General features: G+C 36.0%; 1 protein-coding gene across 2 annotated transcripts in view; it reads right to left on the reverse strand.

Annotated features, from left to right (window-relative positions):
• Positions 1–19,505, reverse strand: part of Arhgef38 (Rho guanine nucleotide exchange factor 38) — a 127,864-nt gene that overhangs the window by 37,658 nt on the left and 70,701 nt on the right. For both annotated transcript variants that reach the window (XM_078021847.1, XM_005339804.3), the window contains exons 4-5: positions 10,522–10,669; positions 4,951–4,968 (exon numbers count right to left, since the gene is read on the reverse strand). In XM_078021847.1, coding sequence (XP_077877973.1) covers positions 4,951–4,968; positions 10,522–10,669 — 166 coding nt within the window. The remainder of the gene's footprint in view (positions 1–4,950; positions 4,969–10,521; positions 10,670–19,505) is intronic.

The following is a 19,505-nucleotide window of genomic DNA, read 5'->3' on the forward strand; positions in this document are numbered from 1 at the left end:
CACATATGTGTGTGTGTTGAGATGGAGATCAGAAAGACAGATTCTTGTCTTCTATGAGGGAAATTCAATGGATAAAACTTGACTAGGAAAAAAGTTAAGCATGCTTTTAGAGTCATAAAGATAAATATCAAAATAATCAGCTAAAAGACACAAAAATAATGTGTCCTACGAAGGAGCATTTATGAATGTTATGGTTTGGATGTGAGGTGTCCTGGCAAAAGCTCAAGTGTGAGACAATGCAAGAAGGTTCAGAGGAGAAATGATTTGGTTGTGAGAGTCTTAACCCAATCAGTGAATCAATCCCCTGATAAGGATTAACTGAGTGGTAACTGAAGTGGTAGGGTGTGGCTGGAGGAGGTGGGAATTGGGGCGTGGCTTTGGGGTACATATTTGTATCTGGCAAGTGGAGACCTCTCTCACTGCTTTCTAATTGTGAACTGGTTCCCTCTGCCACACCATGCCATGATGTCTACCTCACCTTTAGCTCCAAGGAATAGAGCCTGCTATCTATGGATTGAGATTTCTAAAACCGTAAGACCTCAAATAACTTTTCCTCCTCTACAGTTGTGCTGGTCATGTCATTTAGTCATAGCAGCGAAAAAACTGACTAAAACAAAGAAAGGACTACCATTTTTCATAGCAAATCTTATAAATCTATTTTACTCTTAAAGTCATGAGTTTGTATCATTTGGGGGGGGGAGAAAGTTTTTTAAAAGAGGAGAAACATAAGAACACTTAGAAAAATTTATGAAAAATTAAAGTACTGAGTTGAGACTAGTCATGCCTATTAAAATGCAAAAATGAAAGCAATTTGATCCTGATATATATATGAACAAATGAGTAGCAAAAACTAGAAAATCAAGAAATATATGTAAGTATGTACGGACATTGAGTACATGGTACCTGACATTTCTATTCAATAAAAAAAATGTATTATTCAGTATCAAGGATAAATAGCTAGCCATATAAAAAAATAAAAAAACAGATTCCTGCATCATTCTTTACACCAAAATAGTTGCCAGGTAGATCAAATATACAATTGTTAAAAATGAAACCATAGCGGGGCTGAGTGTAGCTCAGTGATAGAGTGAATACTTAGTATGCAGGAGGCCTTAGGTTCAATCCCCAGCACCAAAAAGAAAGGAGAAAAGAAAAAAGCTATAAAAAAGAAACCATGCAAGAAAGTGAAGAAAACATGAGATTCTACTTTAAAAACTAACCTTGGAATCACTAAGCAATACATAAAATCCAGAAACCACAATACAAAAAAAAAAGCGATTAATAAGTATGTTTTAAAATTAAGCTCTGAAAAACCATACAAATAAAAACAAAGCAGAAGCAGCCATAAACTATGTTAAAGATCAAATAATAAGATGGAAATATGTTTATAGTAAGTAATAAAGCCTTAATATACTTGCTAATCAAGGAGACATTAGAAATCTATTAGAAAAAGAACATCTCAAAAAAGGTGTAAACCATTTAAAAAGATCATTAGCAATGAAACACAAATGGCTAAATACACATGAAAATGTTCAAGATTGTTAGTAATGCAAATTAAAACAATAGATTACCATTTTTAGCCTGTTACATTGTCATAGGCTAAAGATACAAATATGAATTATATCTAGTGTTGGCCAGTAGTGGATAAATGGATGACTCACATATGAATAATGGGAATATAAATTAGCTCATAAATAACTTTTTGAAATTTTCTGACAAACATCAGAAGTCCTTTGATCTAGCAATTCCACTTTCAAAAATGCATCCTAAACCAGGCAAAGTGGCACACGCTCTCAATCCCAGTGACTTGGAAGGATGGGGCAAGAGGATCAAAAGGTCAATGCCAACTACAACAATTTAGCAAGATCCTGTCTCAAAATAACAACTAAAAAGGACTGGGGATGTAGGTGGGTGTTCAACACTCCTGTGTTCCATCTCCAGTACCAAACCAAACCAAACCAAACCAAATGCACTATTAAAAAGAAAATCATACTATTGTAAAAACATCATGCATAAGAATGAACATATAACATCAATGTTTATAACACAATTCAACCATCAGTAAAAGTTTGGTAAACTAAATTATGGTATACCATATTTATATCTATCTATCTATCTATCTATCTATCTATCTATCTATCTATCTATATAAATACACATACATCATAATTTAGTGTATATTTGAATATATTAGTGCATATAATATATACCAGAGAATATTATACAGTTATATAAATATTAATTTGTATTTACTGACATGGAAAGATGCCCATGATGAAATTATGGATAAAGCAGCAGGCTGAAATACAGGAAATTAAAAAAATGGTCTTATTTTACTATGTGTGTGTGTGTGTGTGTGTGTGTGTGTAAAGAAAAAGCTGTAGTGAAATGATAGACATTGCAGTGTTACAGTGATCATCTCTGGAACATGACTACCCATTATCTTCACTGTACTCACTTGTATTTTATTTATTTTACAACATTGCTCCAATAATTTTAAAAATAAAAAGAGAAAATAACCTATATCATTTTGAGATTAGTAGGAACTGTGAGAGCCAAAGATGGGAACCTATATAGCAAGGGGCAGACAAGAAACAAATAGAAAAGAGCAAAAACATGGAAATAACAAAGCACTGTATCTCAATTTTCTTTCTTGTTTTAGAATGTGGGACCTGGATCAGATGCTTTCTTTATGGAGGATTCTACAATTCTTGTCAGTTTAATGATGTCTTTGATGTTGATGTAAGATTATAATTCAAAGTAAACAGTTTAGAAACATAATTATTTTTTTGAAATGCAGATTGTAGGAAAAAACAGACAGTTTTCTCTTGGCATGTGTAAGGTGTTTCTTGGATGCCATTAAAAAGCCTACATCTTTCCAGTGAACTCTCGACTGCAGCATGCCTGGCCTTTGCCACGAAGGAGCCCAACAATTACACAGCACTTGACATTGCCTTTTACCCTTTCCTGTAGCAGCATGTGTGCTTCATGACCCTAGTGAGGAGAACAGGAGGAAATAACTTGAGGCGAACTTGACTTTGATTTCCAGCCAGCCACATGCTGGGATTGCTCTTCTCTAAAGATGTATAGAATAGGCTAGAGGGGGCATAACCAACTGGACTAACTCCTACACAGCAGGACTGCTGCGAAAACTTGGCCGTTTTTTAAGCAAGGGTTTCAATACAATGCACTGTTTTAAGTATTCTGTCTGAGGGAGCCTGGGCATGCTAACGGCACCAGGAAGGATATTTTCCTTTTCCTGCTTCAAATCTCCCTTTCTGTCTCTCCTCTCTATCTTGTCTTTTGGTTATAAAGATCTAAATTGTAGGAAAAGAAACCTTAATCGAATTTGGGGCACATGAAAATTTTCTCTAATATCCAGCTTTGTTGAAGCTCTAGTCTTTGGCACAATGACAAGGACACAGGCTTTATAATGAGGCAGCTGCCCTGCCCTAACCCCCATCATTTATCATTAAGGGAAGCCCTGGAGCCTTCTGATGTGTGAAAGAACCAAAATAATCTTGCCCATATGCAAATTCAAATAACCTAAGAATTGAAAACATAAAACAAATATTGAATTCTCCTAAAACATATATTTTCTTTATAAAAGAAAAGACTAATAAATGGGTGCCTGTTTGACACCTGAAAAGATCAGCTTCCTCACTTGGGTGAGACAGACCAACAGCTTGGCCTAAGGGCCTGATTCCTCCACTCATTTCTGTAATTCTGACTTTCTTCAGGGTTGCTTTGCACCCTACTTTGAATGACAGATATTTATGTCTTAAATTGATATAAATTCCATTTTGTAAATTTTGTATTTAATGCAACACTTAGAAGTTCAAAATTATGTCTCTTTTAAACACCCCCCTCCCCCCCCCCACACACACTCTTACACTGACAAGCAAACCAGATGAAGACTCTCAGAGAGTCCCCGACTATGGTGACACCACATGTGCTTTTTAAAGTCCTGGTAAATTTGAATGGAAATTTATATCACTATCATTGTTTCAGTCGTTAACAGGTTAGAGACATATATTTTTTCTAGAAAAGTATACATCTTCCAGAGTTAGGTCGTTTTTATCCTATTGTTATCCTATTAGCCAATTATTTCATTGTAACATTTCATGCCTATGCCATATGAGTATAGGCTTTTTTTCTCTCTAAATCATACAAGAGTCCAAAATAAAAGAAACTCAGTATTTTACTATAATGCATAAGGAAGTTTTTCATGTATATTAATCTTTGAAACCTTCAAAAATATTACGGCACTAATCTGAGATTTTAAAAAATATTTTTAGTTGCAGATGGACATAATACCTTTATTTATTTGCTTTTATGTGGTGCTGAGGATAAAACCCAGTGCTTCACATGTGCAAGGCAAGCGCTCCTCCACTAAACCACAAACCCAGCCCCAAATCTGAGATTTTTTAAGACTAATGTTCTTAGGAAGAATTGTTTCTGGACCCAACAATACTCTTAAATATATATATGATTAGTATTGCCCAAGAGTTCCTGGCACCAGCAAACTTATTTAAATTACATACAAGAATTCTTCTAAAAAGGTTAGTAAAATATATGTAATAATTTAACATGCAAAATAATCTCAAATAAGTAAATTGGAAATAATGTAAAATTTAAATTAGATGCACCAAAAATGTTTAGGTAAATGACTTTGCAATCTTATCTATTAAAAGTAATAAATTTAATAATACGTTTCATTATAAAAAGAAAAATGGAATGTAAAAATTTTTATTTGGATAGGAATATTCAGTAGCTTTTCCCCATTACTTTTATATTTGATTTCTGTTACTTTAAAAAATGTTCTTAGCATAACCATTGCCTCTAACTGCCCTGTATACGTGTATACACAATCTATACATGTATCAAAACATCAAACTATACACCATAAATATGTATAATTACAAAGTGTTGATTAAAAAAAGTACTTACTCTTGCACATATATTTTCCTGTAAGAAAGAGAGAAAAGTAGATTCATGTAAATCCATATATTTGAGGTATAAGTCAAACATTACAAAACCTTTAAAATTTTATTATGTAAAATAAAGTACTAAGTAATTTTCATGAATGACCTATGAAATTAATCCCCTTGTTTGGTAATTAGGTCCCTAAAGTTTTATCTTATTATATTTACCATATGCTTCACACTTTGTTTAAAATTTAAAACTGTTGATTCAGACACAGTAAATTTTGATAATTCAAAAATGGATTTAAATGTAAATTTTTGTTTACATTATGAAAATGTGATCTAGTAAAGTGATGGGAGAATCCAAGACTGCAAGATTACTAAGGAAATGTGTAACTGACTTCTAAATCACTATCAAGTCATCTTTACTATCTCTCCATATCTAGTTTTATGCAGATTCTGAATGATTTGCTTATTTAATGAATAATTCTCAAAAAGCCTTCACTAATCTAGATTCTGTGGTTTCCATTTTGCTCAAGAAAAACTGAAGTCCTCCAATGGAAAAGCAATACATGGTCTGCCTCTCCTTCCATCTCCTCTCTACCCTTGTCTAGTATTCACCTCTTCCCCCAGTCTCTGACAGCCACACCGGCTCCTTGATTCTTCTAAAGCCTGCCAGGCGTGTGACTCCAGGTCTGTGCACCTTGTCCCTTCTGCCTGGGTTGCTCTCACTCTGGGAAGCAACTTTCACTTACTCCTTTATCTCTTTCAGGTTTTTGCTCAACTGTCCCTTCTCCATGAAGCTTTTCTTCACCAACCTTTAAGAAAGTGCATCCTGCCTCACACTGTGCTCCTTATCATCATTCCTGGCTTTCTTTTTTCTTCCCAATAATTGTTACTTTTTCATATACTATGTTACTCTCTTATTTATTATCTATCCCCTCCCTCAACCCTATACATGAATTTATGCTTGATTTGTTCACTGCTGTGACCCCAATCCTAAAAAGTGACTGGCATTTGGTAAGAGCTCAAAAGATTTGTCAAATTAATTAGTTAGCAAAATAGACAGGAATTTTTTCTCTGAAAACCACATCTGGCTATTGAGAAATTATATAATAACCTGTGTTCATACATTGACCAACATAGCCTCTGGTTTTCAATATCTTCATCTATTTCAACCAAATAACCTAAATATTTTAACACAAATTAAAAATTGTTTTTAATGTAGTATAACAATTGATAAAAAGGATCTTGATAAATTTTCCCAGTAGGGGAACCCACAGTCTATAAGGGCAGGGCCACGGCATTATAACATCTCCTTTTTAATTACTCATTATTTTAAACTATCTTACTTGAGGTGAAAATCTGCAAAAGTTAATCCCAGCCAAGGACAATTCAGGATGGAAGAACTTAAACAATGTCCAATTATCCTTTGATGGGACAAAGTAATTTAATATCCCTATCCCTGTACCTGCTCCCTCATAGGCTTGGTGCAACTTGACTCAAGAAAGTTTTTATGTGAAAATTCCTTAAGGATTATAGTCTTGTTTCAAACTTGATGCCATATAACAAGAAACTGAAAGAATTTTCAAACGTGCTTTTATTTATTTTTTTACTTGGAACATTCTAAAAGCATACAATGTGGTGAATATATTGAAATGCATTCCTTTAGATTTTGTATCACATGAGCTTTTACCTTCTCTGAATGGAGAAGCTACAGGAGTAACACAAGCGAAGTATCCAGATACTAATAGTTTGTCATTTATTTCTTTTTCTATTACAAAATAAACAGATCTGTGGGGTCTCTCAAATGCAAAAGGAGTATTAATAGTGTTTATATCTGGAAAAACAGAAAAAGGCGGCAGCAGACAGGCTATTCTAATTATAGCTCTGCTTGCATTTATAGTTAATCTATTTTCACTTTCCTCATACAAATCAAAAACCTTAAATAATCTCAAAGAGTCTAAGTAATCAGATCTTTGGCAAACAACTTCCAGACCTTTAGAGCCTGTATTAACCCAGTGTTGCACACAATCTTAGGGATCATTAATGCCACTCTGTGAATACTCTGAGTAAATAAAAACTTGCAAATTTCTGATTTGTACGCTGCAGATACAGATGTGCACTGTACTTCTGAATAGTTTTAAAGTCTTTCTAAAGGTCTCCAAATTCCAAAGATTTTGCTTAGATTGCATCTATAAAGATGAAAAACACACTCATCTGCTTCAGGAAAAGCAGCCAGTGAGCACTGTGGGCCTGATTTATCTGTTTAAAGTAGCTCTTGCTTGTGTGCCAAAAACTACCTGAGGGTGCTCATTAAAGATACAGATGTGGATGGGCCACCAGCAATCCTATTTGTTTGGACTGGGGTGGGGGAAGCATAGGAAACTGCACCTTTAACATAGATTCCCAGTGGATCTAGTGCAGGGGAACTCAGACACAAGAAATGCTACCCTCACATTTCAAAAAGATTCAAAATTATTTTCTGGATACTAATATTATTTTCCCTTTTGAATGACAATGGACTTCAAAGAATAACCAAAGATTATGAGCTTGAATCTATTACAGAAGCAGGCAATATCTCTGCCATCCTTTTGGAAATTAGTCATGAACTGTACCCCCTGTGAGAGCTTCTGGTAAGTTACTTACAAAGTAACTCTTGCGTTGTTATTAAACTTCCCAGAGGTTTTGTTTATCTCCCCAACTAGAGTTTGTGTTCCTGGGAGGCAAGAACTATGCTTATGCGTTTAAAAATAAAATATTTTTAACATTATCTAGTGTTCTTAATAAATATTTATTAGGCCTTCAATAAACACATTTTAATTTTGGTTAAAGTGCAACCTAAGATGCTTTAAAATCCACTTTAGCTTCTGAAGCTTGAAGCTATCTCTCTCGTGGATATTGCTTCAAACCAAGTTGTTCCAAATATTCCTTTTCATGGTAGGAAATAGAGGCTGCACCTAATATTCATTAGAAATGGCAAATGCACTTGGGTTCTGTTATTTAGCCACTAGGAAAAGACAGAGTGACAGTAATAGCTTTGACTGATTACTTGGCAAGGGAAACCAAGCCCTCAGGGTGTTCCAGACTCTCTTTGGCCTATAAACCTGTTTGAAAACCTGTTTCTCAGAATTTAAGGCTTAGCTCAATTGAGGTCAGTATTACAGTAATATCAATAATTCTACTGCTCTTAGCCTTCAGGCAGACCAGCACAATTCATCATTAACTTTATTTTCATGGAAAGGCAACTTTTTGGAAAATAGCTCTAACTTAAACTATTTTATTTTGATTTTATTTCCTTTAAGAAATAGTTCTGCCAATATTGCTTCCTTTGGATTTTTTGCTTTCTAAATCTTGACACCTTCCAGGGACTGAAATTATTCCTTCAAATCAGAATGGTTCTGAATACACAAAATTTAGGGCATGAAGATAGAAATCGACAATAACTCAAAGATTTCAGAAAAAGACCAAATAAGTCATTGGGTCTGGAAGCTATTTTCAATCATTGGCATAGGAGTTTTCAAAATTACCTCTGCCTTGAACCGCTTTTTAGGGGCATGACACTGAGGTGCTATATGACCTTGTGGATACCTGAGCAGAAATTATTGCTTTCTCTTAGAAGTCAATCATTTAATGAACAACAAATTATTGTTAATCCTCCTAAAAACAGCTCTACTTCCTGTGAGCAGTCAGAAGTAACATGGCTAACGTAGATTAACCATATCTCCAGATGAGAACCTCCATCTCCAGGATTGGATTTACCATGATGGTACAATGAGCTGGCTTTTCATTTGCTAAGAGATTTCTCTCTTCTAATTCTAGAAACAGAAGAAGGAAAATGGTTCAAGATAGACATTTATTGGATCAGATCTTTCCATTTGTTTAAGCTAAAGAAGGGGTTCATTCATATCCAGAACATCATTATTTTTCCTGAGGAAAAAGCACCTATAACTTTAGAAGACTTTGATCTTTATATGTAAATTTATTAAAATGAATGCAACTTCAAACTTTAATGCTTTTATGGATTGATATACTAACACTGAACTAAAGTGAAAATAGAGTTAGTTACAACATTTTATTTAAGAATTGTCTGATCATATTGAGTTTCTTGTGGATAGAACATAAAGTCTTATTTATTTTTGTTTTTTGACAGCCAGACCTATCCTTGCCACAGCATAAGCACCAAATAACTTTTCACAATTTAGTGATTTGAATATATTCTTTTTCACGGTCTGGGGGTGGGGGGATGTGAGGAAAAATAGATGGGCAGAGACTAAAGAATGGTAATTTATTAATGGCCAGTAGAGGGCAATAAAATTGAGATTGCATTTATGTATTTGTTTGTTTGTTTATTATTTAAATTCACTGGGCTCTAGTTAAACCCATTTTCAGATCTGTTCCTATCTTGGAAAGACTTCCTCTACAACAGTCTCATTTCACTGTAATGCTGCTACAAACTTACTGTAGCACATTAGGACCCCTCCTCCCCTCCCACCCCACGCAACAGAATACCAAGGGAAGTGTGCTGGAGTCAGATTGGTATACAATGGTTTTTAATCAGCTCTCTCTGGTTGGTTAATCCCTAGCCAAATCATGGTCATCCAACAGTGGGTAATCCTTAAAAATGAAAAAATCACAAGAGAATTCTGGGTAAGATTGTGGACCAAGAGAATAATTTCAGTCTTAAGCTTCATATGGTAGGAAACTATGAATAGACAGTTGCCAATTTCCTCTGAAAGGATCAACCCAAATATAGGCTCATATTTATGCATATAAGAATCAGAAGAAAATGTAAACGGTACTTATTAATTGATGGTGAAATAGTTAAGACTTTAAAAAAATACTTATTCATACTTGCTTATTTTTTAAAATTATTTTTTAGTTGTGATTGGGACTCAATGATTTTATTTGTTTTTATATGGTGCTAGGATTGAACTCAATGCCTCACACTTGCAAGGCAAGTACTCTATCACTGAGCTACAACTCTAGCCCCACTTGCTTATATTTTTTCAGATTGTTTCTTCTAGAAAAAAAAATAATATTATTAGGACCCCCAACAACATTTTAATGATGAGGAAGGAAGGCTTGACTAAGTGTCCTGAAACTAATTTTAGGACAGTGTGACTTATCTTCACAATCTCCATGCTTTCCCAAAAATGAATTGGGAGAAGGAGGAGGGCCATTCAGGGAGTCTAGGGCATTCCACTAACCTTAAGAACCCATGTGCTGCAGGGGTCATGGGGCTACATGTTGTCTCACATATTCCTTGAACTCTGAAGGAGCAGACACATTGCAATAGCTTTAAGAAAGGGCTTTTCTTCCATATTTTATTTTTTTGATATTGCATTTTTCTATCTCTACACAGCCCTGAATCTTTTCCCATGTTATTTTTAGTCAGTCTCTCAGAGGGAGAAAAAAAAGTCAATCCAGGCTTCTGGCATGTCAGCTTTTTCATAAAGGAAATACAAAGCAGAGTGCCCAGCAAGCCTCCTAAAACACAGAATTTATGTGAGATCTTTTATCTACATCCATTTAAAAATGTCCCCTACTAGGCAATGAAGAGAAGATGGGAATCACCCATTTGAAAAGGGCTTACTTTAAGGACTGGATACAGTGGCTCAAATGTTGCTTCAGCTCTTCCTCCTTTTCATAGGACTCCAGCACACTATGCGCTTCATCATGGTGATAGCAGTAGATTTTATATATATCTTCCAGCGGCTCCTTAATCTGCAAGAATACCTCTCCTGATAAACGCAAAGCAAAACCAAAATGACATCAAGTCAGACCAAAATGGCACTTCATAGTCTATTATTCAAAAATGTTGACTAGTGTAAAAAAGTTGATGGGTCCCACTTCATCACTTAAAGATGAGTGGGGTCTTAGACATTGAGTGATATTTTTCTCCCCCTTCCTCCTTTCCTTCCCTCCTTCTTCCTTTTTTAACTTCCTTCCTCTTATAAAGAGAAGGATGAAGAATTTTACAGAGATAGATAGCAAAAGAAATCTCGTTTTCTAAAAAGTGACTACACAGCAGGTAGGCATGTAGCATCATGGTTAATAGCATGGAGTTAAGAACAGATCAATTTAGAGTTATTCTGTATAAGTTTGAATCAGGTTGTGCTACAGATTTTGTAACTCTCTGAATATGTAAACTCTCTTAATGAGTTTCTTCATATATAAAATGGTAGCCATAATAGATTCAATTTTATAGTTGTTATAAATATTGAGGGATGCAGTGCATTTAAAGTTCAGAGTAGAGTTCGTATAGGATAAATGCTTAAAATGGAGTAGTTTTGTACATTTACTAGAGGTATAAGAGGTGAAATTTCAGCTAGTAGGTAAGTGATTTTTCAAAATGTATTACACTAACATTTCCTGAGTTTCTCTGAAAGGCAAGCAAGAGAAATAAAACATTTCCTTATATATGATAATAAAAATAGGTTATTATTCCTTTTAAAAATCAATTGAATTATACTATGAGCCAAGGTTATAATGTATCTTCATGAAGCAACTTGGGCTAATTGTGTCCAGACATTTAATGAATTCTCTTTTATATTACCATAAAATTGGCTCTATAAATGGTACTTCAAGTAGATATTGGACAATAGTTTGATTTAATTACCCACTCCATCACTTTAAGATGAATGTTATGCATCCACTACCCAACCAGCACTGTGTGAGATTATTTGGGAAATACAAAAGAAATATGCGACAGGATCTGCTCTCAAAAACATTGCATATTTGAGATTGATGATGATTTGGAGGCTGAGTTGATTGACAGTGATGTGGACCTATTTATCTGGGCCTATTACAGTAACAGAAAAAAGTCATTCTTCCTAGAGAAATAGAAGTTTCTTTAGTATCTAAAAAATGTTTTGCACACATTAACTGCTTCATTCCCTATATGCACAAAGAAAGAAGAGTTTATTTATTCATATTAATTAAGAATGAAAAAATATGAGTTAGTAACAGATGCATTATTTTCCAAAGGTCCTGTTAGCCAGGATTATAGGTCATTGTTTTAATTTTTCCTTTGGTCTTAGCCTCTCATCTGTCAGAACTATGCTGGACATTGTATGAGTGATGCAGTTGGAAACAGTGACATATTTAGATTCAGAATTCAGGGTGCCTGTGGTGACTTTGGGGATAACTTTTTAAAAATGTTTAAACCTCTGTTCCTTTATAATGTTTGTAGGATGGAAATAAAAGTATTTATAGCACTGTTGATATTAATTTGAGAAATAAATGGGATGATGCATGTGAAATATGGCTGCCATGGACTAGTTACTCAATAATTGTCACTTGTCTCTTAAGGCTGCTTACTATCTCTAGAATTAAAACACTAGTACCTTAAAGTATCACATTCCTTTCTAATTTGTATCTATCTAATAAAAGTTTTTTTTTTTACTTTTAATTATATGGGATTTTTTTGTGTGTGATTATAGTTCAACTCTCATTGTGTATGTGTGTGTGTTGTATGTGTGTGTGTGTGTGTGTGTGTGTGTGTGTGTGAGAGAGAGAGAGAGAGAGAGAGAGAGAGAGAGAGAGAGAGAGAGAGAGAGAGAAGATCCTGAGTGTCTGTTTTCATTATGCTTTGTGTGGCTTGTAAAGACAATTCAATGACTGCAAGCATCTTGGGAGCTCAAGGGGTGAGGGATTCTTGTTTTGTTTGTGGGATTTTACTGAATTGATTCTTCTACCAGTGTAGGTCTTATAGATTTGCCTTTAAAAGACAGCAACACAAGCAATAAGAAATAAAGCAGTTAACAAAAAGATATAAATAAAATAGGACAGCAAATGAATGTAGAGTTGGGCACAAGATGAAGAGATGAGAGTGGAGACATTGGCTGGAGAGGAAATTCAGGCCCCGAATAGGAATGAGTGACAGACTGGGATGGAAGCTCTGTGGCCAGTCAAGAGCAAAGGATCCCAGGACACACATTCTAAGACAAGATGAAGCTGCAAAGATGTTATATTTACTACAGACAAGGTAACAGTGTGTGTGTGTGTGGAGAGAGAGAGAGAGAGAGAGAGAGAGAGAGAGAGAGAGAGAGAAACAGACTCAGAAACCCATGCTTTGATCAAATCAGAAAGCCAGAAAACAAAGACAAAGTCACTCATTTTACAAACAATTACACCTTTAATTGCCTACTCCCTCATATGTTCTTTAACAGATGAGTTCCAGTTTAAAAGAATTTCTAACTCTCCCCCTTAACAGCAGAATCCATTTCTTTACTCTTTTCCAAGTAAAATTCTGTTGGGGCTCTAATAATAATTATCAAAGTTGAAAGATATTTAAATGCTCTAATTGAAAGTCATTTATTCGCCCAAAGGCCGAGTATAACACTGACAGGCAGAATATTTGATTCTCCTCTCAGCCCTACCAATGTATTCTGCTTCATAATAGTGCCGATGAAGCGAGGTGTCTTGCAGCAAAAAGTGATTCTGTTTCCACGGTAACATAAGTCTCAGCTGCCTTTCTTTAGTGGTGAAGGACAACTGCTCTGCCTAATGTGTGTGGGTTTGAAGGGATGATTAGGAGCAGAGAACAGACTGAACCAAGAACAGTGAAGGTAATTTCACTTCTGACTGCCTGTCACAAAGGCACCTGAATCCTATAAAATACAAGCAACTGCTGTGTTCTGCTTTTTAAAAATTTTGCAACTCAAGAATTTTTGCATCAACTTTCCCAAAAAGCAACCCCATGCAAAGGCACCCTTTTACAATTCCTTAGTTATGGCCTTTAAAAACAACCACCAAAAATATTGAATATATTCTATATCCCAATATAACTATTCCTAAGTTGTAAGTTGCCCCCTTCCCTGAGGTAAATATATGCATGTTTTGTTTTTTCTTGAACCACCTATTTTTCCTTCAGACCCTCCTGTCCATCTCTAAGAAGTGCCATATCAGACAATGTGGCCTCTGTATTATTGTGAACCACTCCAAGATACATTTCCCCTGCATGTATAAGGGATCTCCTTGTTTTAGGCTTTGTTTAGGAAAACGTCATGAAAGAAAAAGAAGCAGTCACATTCTTTAGTTCATCTTTATTTGATGATTTACTGGGTAATGATTTTGCACCAAGCACAAAGGTGGTACTCCAGACACAAAGAACCTACACTTCCTTCAAAAAAGTTATTCAGGCCAGTAAAGGAGAGAGAAGAGTACATTTACCTTTACCATGCTGTGTGAAAAGGACAATAATAGAGCCGGAAAACCCAGAGGGGCACCCATTCAACCCTTGGGAATCGTGGAGCTATTCTCCTAACAACCTGACCTTGGTAGGAGTTATGAGTGAGTGCAAAAACAAGGAGTGGAAGGAGGAGGAAAGTGTGTTCAGAAACTTTGAGTGCTCTGGTATGGCTGCGTGGCTCCACGTCTGTGAAGAGTTTCAGAAGAAGCTGTAGAGGTGGCAGATCCTGAAGTAGCATGTGTAGCATGAAAGAGTTGCAACTTGAGCCTGAAGGTGACAGAGAAGCACTGATTTTAGGCAGCAGACTACCATGATTAGATAGCATCTTAGAAAGATTTCTATGGTGTAATATCACGAGAGAAAGGAAATTTGGAAGAGAAGTCAGTGAGACTAGAGAAGAAAAACTAATCAAGAAGCTTTCCATAATAATAAAATAAACAGTGACAGTGAAAATCGGAAGTTAGAGCAGTTGAGTGCTCTAGATTGGGGGTGTATCTCAGTGGAAGAGCATGTGCTCAATGTGTGTGAGGTCCTGGATTTGATCCCCAGCACTGCCAAAACCCACCACCACAGCAACAAATATGAGCAAACAAACAAACAAAAACAGCTCTAGAGTCATTGCCTTGGTTCAAATCCTGGTTTTTTATTTATTTAATTGCATGTTGAGGCAGGCAAAAAATGGCTTAGGCTCCCTCACTAAAGCTTTCAGTATGTAGTCAAGGTCCTGAATCAGTTGTTATGGTTAGTGTGTAGTCAAGGTCATTAACACTTTGATTTAACATACGTACTCAAGGTCATAACATTTTCTTATGTAACCTGTTGGCAGTGTGCCTTCTTTGTTTGACCTGCATATAAAAAGGGCCTATGTAAATGGCTTAGGGACTGGTTAGGGACTATTGCCACACCAGATAAAGGATGACCAATATTCCCACAGAGCCTTGCATCTTCTTTTAACTGTGGGATCCCAGAATCTTGGTTCCTGGGCCTGAGTCTCCTCCTCTGCCTGTCAGTATGATATTTGGGAAAGTTATTTTGCTTCTGTGTTCCTTAATTTCCTTATCCATAAGTGGGAGCAACAATAATAGTAGGGTTACTTAAAGATTAAAGGAGTTAAAATATGTAATGTATTTAAATCAGTAGCTGGCACATGCAAATACTTAAAAGACATTAATTATAACAATTAGAGCAAAATTAGGGAGACTGGAAAAAAAGAGAGGGAGAAAATGGACATTGATAGATGAGAAGGATAACTCAAAACATGTCCCAGGCTTCTAGCTTCAAGGACTACATGGGTAGACAAAGGTGATATGACAAGAAGAGAGGAGTTTGGTGGAAAGATGATGAGTTTAATTTTAGAAGTACTAAGCTTGAGTTGCTTATTGTATATTCAAGTGGGAAAGTCCTATGTGGAATTGGATATATGGTCTATACGGATGTATATGCTCTATAAATCTCAGGTAATAGAAATCACAAATTGGATGTGGTGCGAAAAAGTCCATAGAGGGAGAAAGGAAGAGGGTCTGAGGATCCAATGCTGGTGAATGTAATGAATGTGAAGTCTGGATAAAGAAGAGTCTTCAGGGAAGCCTGAGAAAGCACAGCCACAGAGAAGAAGGGAAAACCAGCACTGGTGTCAGCAAAGCCACTCACAGTCATCTGTTCCACAATGACATGTCAATCAACAAGAATTGCATATCTTTTTTTTTTTTTTACTGTAGCTTAGTCGAAGTTTATTTTTTTAATTAGTTTTTTAAGAACTGAATATCTGTCAATGGTTTCTTAAGAATATGTGGCCCTGTGATGTCTTGGATTCTGCAAGCTCACTCTACAATGTTCACACAATAACAAAATCACCTCCAGGGACATTTCTCAGAACGTATCCCCATTGTTAAGTAACACAAGACTGTACAACATAGTGAGAAATACAGCAGAGATTAAGTTTGTAGATGATGGATCATGTTAGTCTCCCCTAGCAGTACTGTTTCTTCTAAAACAATAGGATTTTTTGCTTGGCCCCAAATAAAAACTAGCTTCCCCAGCCTACCTTGCAATTGATGTGACTATGTAATAATTAAGGCCCACCAATGGGACATAAATGAAAGTGTCCTGTGACAATATCCAGGAACTTGTTTTAGGGGTCAGCAAGTTCACTCTTGACCCCTTCTTCTTTCTTGCCTGCATCTGCTGTTGGAACTTGGAGACTACCTTGTCCTTGAAGATGAGGGCCACTCCCTTGGTGAGTGGAGCTGTGAGTAGGAAGGAGCTTAGCTCCCAGAGGACCTTGCGGAGCAGAGCTGCCATACAGCTCCAGATCACCCATCTTCAGGGGTTCAAAATAGAGAGATAAACATGTTTTGTTATACTAGAAATGATTTGCTTCCGTTTTTATGTTTGTCCCCGCTGAATTTAATTCTATCCAACATGCTGTTTTTTTCTTCTTCAGTAAGAAAATATTTTTGGGACAAATTCTGACTAGTCAAAAGCCTCATCTTTATTAGTCATAAAATTTAATTCAAGAATTCTGTAAAAATATGACATAAACTGCTACTTATAGAGAGTTTCAAACAGAAAGTTATTTGTATTAACAATGAAATAGAAAAAAAAATTCTAAAAACCAACCAAGATGATGTTAAAAAGAATTTTAGTTAAAAATCATAGCTCCAAGATATATCCCAAAAGAAAGTTATCTGTGATTCTAAGTAAAACCTATTTGTCAATAGAGAGTATTAAGAACACAGAGAGAGGGATGGGATGGCTCTCAGGACAGAGGGTAGGTGAGGCTCACTTAGAGATCTCCCTGACAGGCCTTTGGCTGTCATTTCCCTGGGTGACACACACAACGGAATGAAAGAGCTGGGGCATGTCATCACCAAATCAAAGAGCTTTAGTGGCAGCTGGTGCCCACGATTCCAAGGAGCTCTCCATGGTCTCCTTATCCTTCCTGGAAGGAATCCCAGATGCTAGGACTAAGTGAAGCAGTAGATAAGCCCGTCCAATGCCAGGACATTGATATTGCTTTCGCATTGTCTTTCCTAGCCAGATTCTGTTCTCCAGGAAAAGATAAAGTGAGGAGAGGAAGTGAGAGGAAATTGGAAAAGTAAATGCTGCTTAAGGAAGCCACAGTCCTGTGCCTTTCATTTCATTTAGCCTCTGGATAAAGATGATTGCTGAGGAGACCCAAGAGACCCTGGTTGGGGTTATAGAATTCTAACCAAATGTAGGTGGCCACTGGGATGGGCGGCCATCGGCTTAAAACAAGTATATTCCTTGAATAACAATTATATGAAGATAGTTGAAGGGAAAAAAACATTATTTTCATAGTAAACTGGAAATGTTCTGTTAATTCTTAAGATAAAACAAGACTTCAGCAATCTCGTGCCTGTGGCTATGGCTTCAGGTCACACATTTCCTGAGACTCATAATATTTCTTTTCCAATATCAAGAATAGCTCCCTGAAAGTTTTTCAGATTTGACAATTCTGAGGTCCCTGGGGAGGGGCTACCTGTATTCTCAAAGCAGTGGTTTTAAGAGGGAAAGAGGAGAGGAAGTGGGACCAATGAGAAAAGCTAGACCATAAAGAAATGAACAGGAGCAAGGGAGCTAGGGTGGGGGATCAGGTACTGTCCACGACCACTGCTGTGTCCAGGCCATAGGTGAAGGGCCCTTTTTGCAGCTGAGGTGGCATTCTCCTAGGCCATGTGGACATAGGAGGTGGTCTAGCAGCTGGGTCAAACTGGGGAACATTAGAGAGCAATGGAGATAAACAGTTAATGGGGTGGAAAGAGCTCTGGCCTGTATTTGGAAAAAATCTATCGTCTCCATTTTTTTTTTCTTTTGGTGCGAAGGATTGAACCCAGGGGTATTTTACCACTCTGCTACATCTTTAGTCCTTTATTATTTTTTATTTTTTATTTTTTTACTTTGAGACAGGTTCTTGCTAAGTTGCTGAGGGTCTCACTAAGCTACTAAGGCTGGCCTTGAACTTGCAATCCTCTTGCCTCAGCTTCCAGAGCTTCTGCAGTTATAGGTATGTGCCACTGCACCCAGCTCCTTGGGTTCCTTTCCAACTATTTTCAGAGTTAGTGATATAATTTGTGGCAATTCAAGCTCTTATTTTTGTTTCAACTATGGAATAGATGCACTTTAAGTATTAGTCCAGTACTAACTTTTAAGAATGTTTAGGAAACAATTAGGAATGTGAAGAGAGAACCAACAGAATGGGAGAAAATTTTTGCTAGCTACTCTTTTGACAGAGAATATATATCTAGAATATATAAAGAACTCAAAAAATGTTATACTAAAAAAATGAAATAACCCAATTAATAAATGGGCAAATGAACTAAACAGATACTTCTCAAAGAAATACAAATGCCCAACAAATATATGAAAAAAATATTCAACATCATTAGCAATTAGGAAAATGCAAAACAAAACTACACTGAGATTTTTATCTCACACAAGTCAGCATGGCAGTCGTCAAGAATACAAATAATAATGAATGTTGGAGAAAATGTGGAGAAAAAAAAAACACTTTTATACTGCTGGTGGGATTGTAAATTAGTACAACCACTATGGAATCAGTTCCTCAAAAGACTAGGCATGGAATCACCATATGACCTAGCTATACTGTCCCTCAATGTTTATCCTAAAAAATTAAAGTCATTGATGTATACCCATGTTATAATAGCACAATTCACAATAGCCAAACTATGAAACCAGGCTAGGTATCCATCAATACATAAATGCATAAAGAAAATGTGGTATATATACAATGAAGTTGTATTCAGCCATAAAGAAAAATAAAATTATATCACTTTCAGGGAAATGGATGGAACTTGAGACCATCATGGTAAACAAAATAAGTCAAACTCCAAAGGTCAAGGGTCATATGTTTTCTCTCTTATGTGGAAACAAGAGATGGAAAAAGAAAGGTGTTTTGTGGTGGGGGGTGGATCTCATGAAATCAAAGGGAAATCAATAGAAGAAAGGTATCCTGGAAGTGGGAAGTGGCGATGGAGAGGGAAAGTATTGGGGAGGGATATTGGCCAAAATATATTGTTATATTGTGTGCATGTATGACAATATAACAACAAATCCCATCAGTGTGTACTACTATAATGCTCCAACAAAAAATGTGGAGAAAAAAGAATATAGCTGATGATTTTGATGATAGCTCATGCTTTCTTCCTGAACTTAATATTGACTTCCCAGATAATTTAATTCTAGGTGGGAAGTTTTATAACTAATACATTTAGATAACATTGGCTCTCTGAGAAAGTTAGTTTTTGCTGTCTGGATTAGGAAAAGATAAAATAACTTTTCCATATTCAAGGTTAATAACACTGAAGAAGTCCCCATTCTTAGAACAATCCATGATTATCCAT

The sequence above is a fragment of the Ictidomys tridecemlineatus genome, chromosome 9 (assembly GCF_052094955.1).
Source record: "Ictidomys tridecemlineatus isolate mIctTri1 chromosome 9, mIctTri1.hap1, whole genome shotgun sequence".
NCBI lineage: Eukaryota > Metazoa > Chordata > Mammalia > Rodentia > Sciuridae > Ictidomys > Ictidomys tridecemlineatus.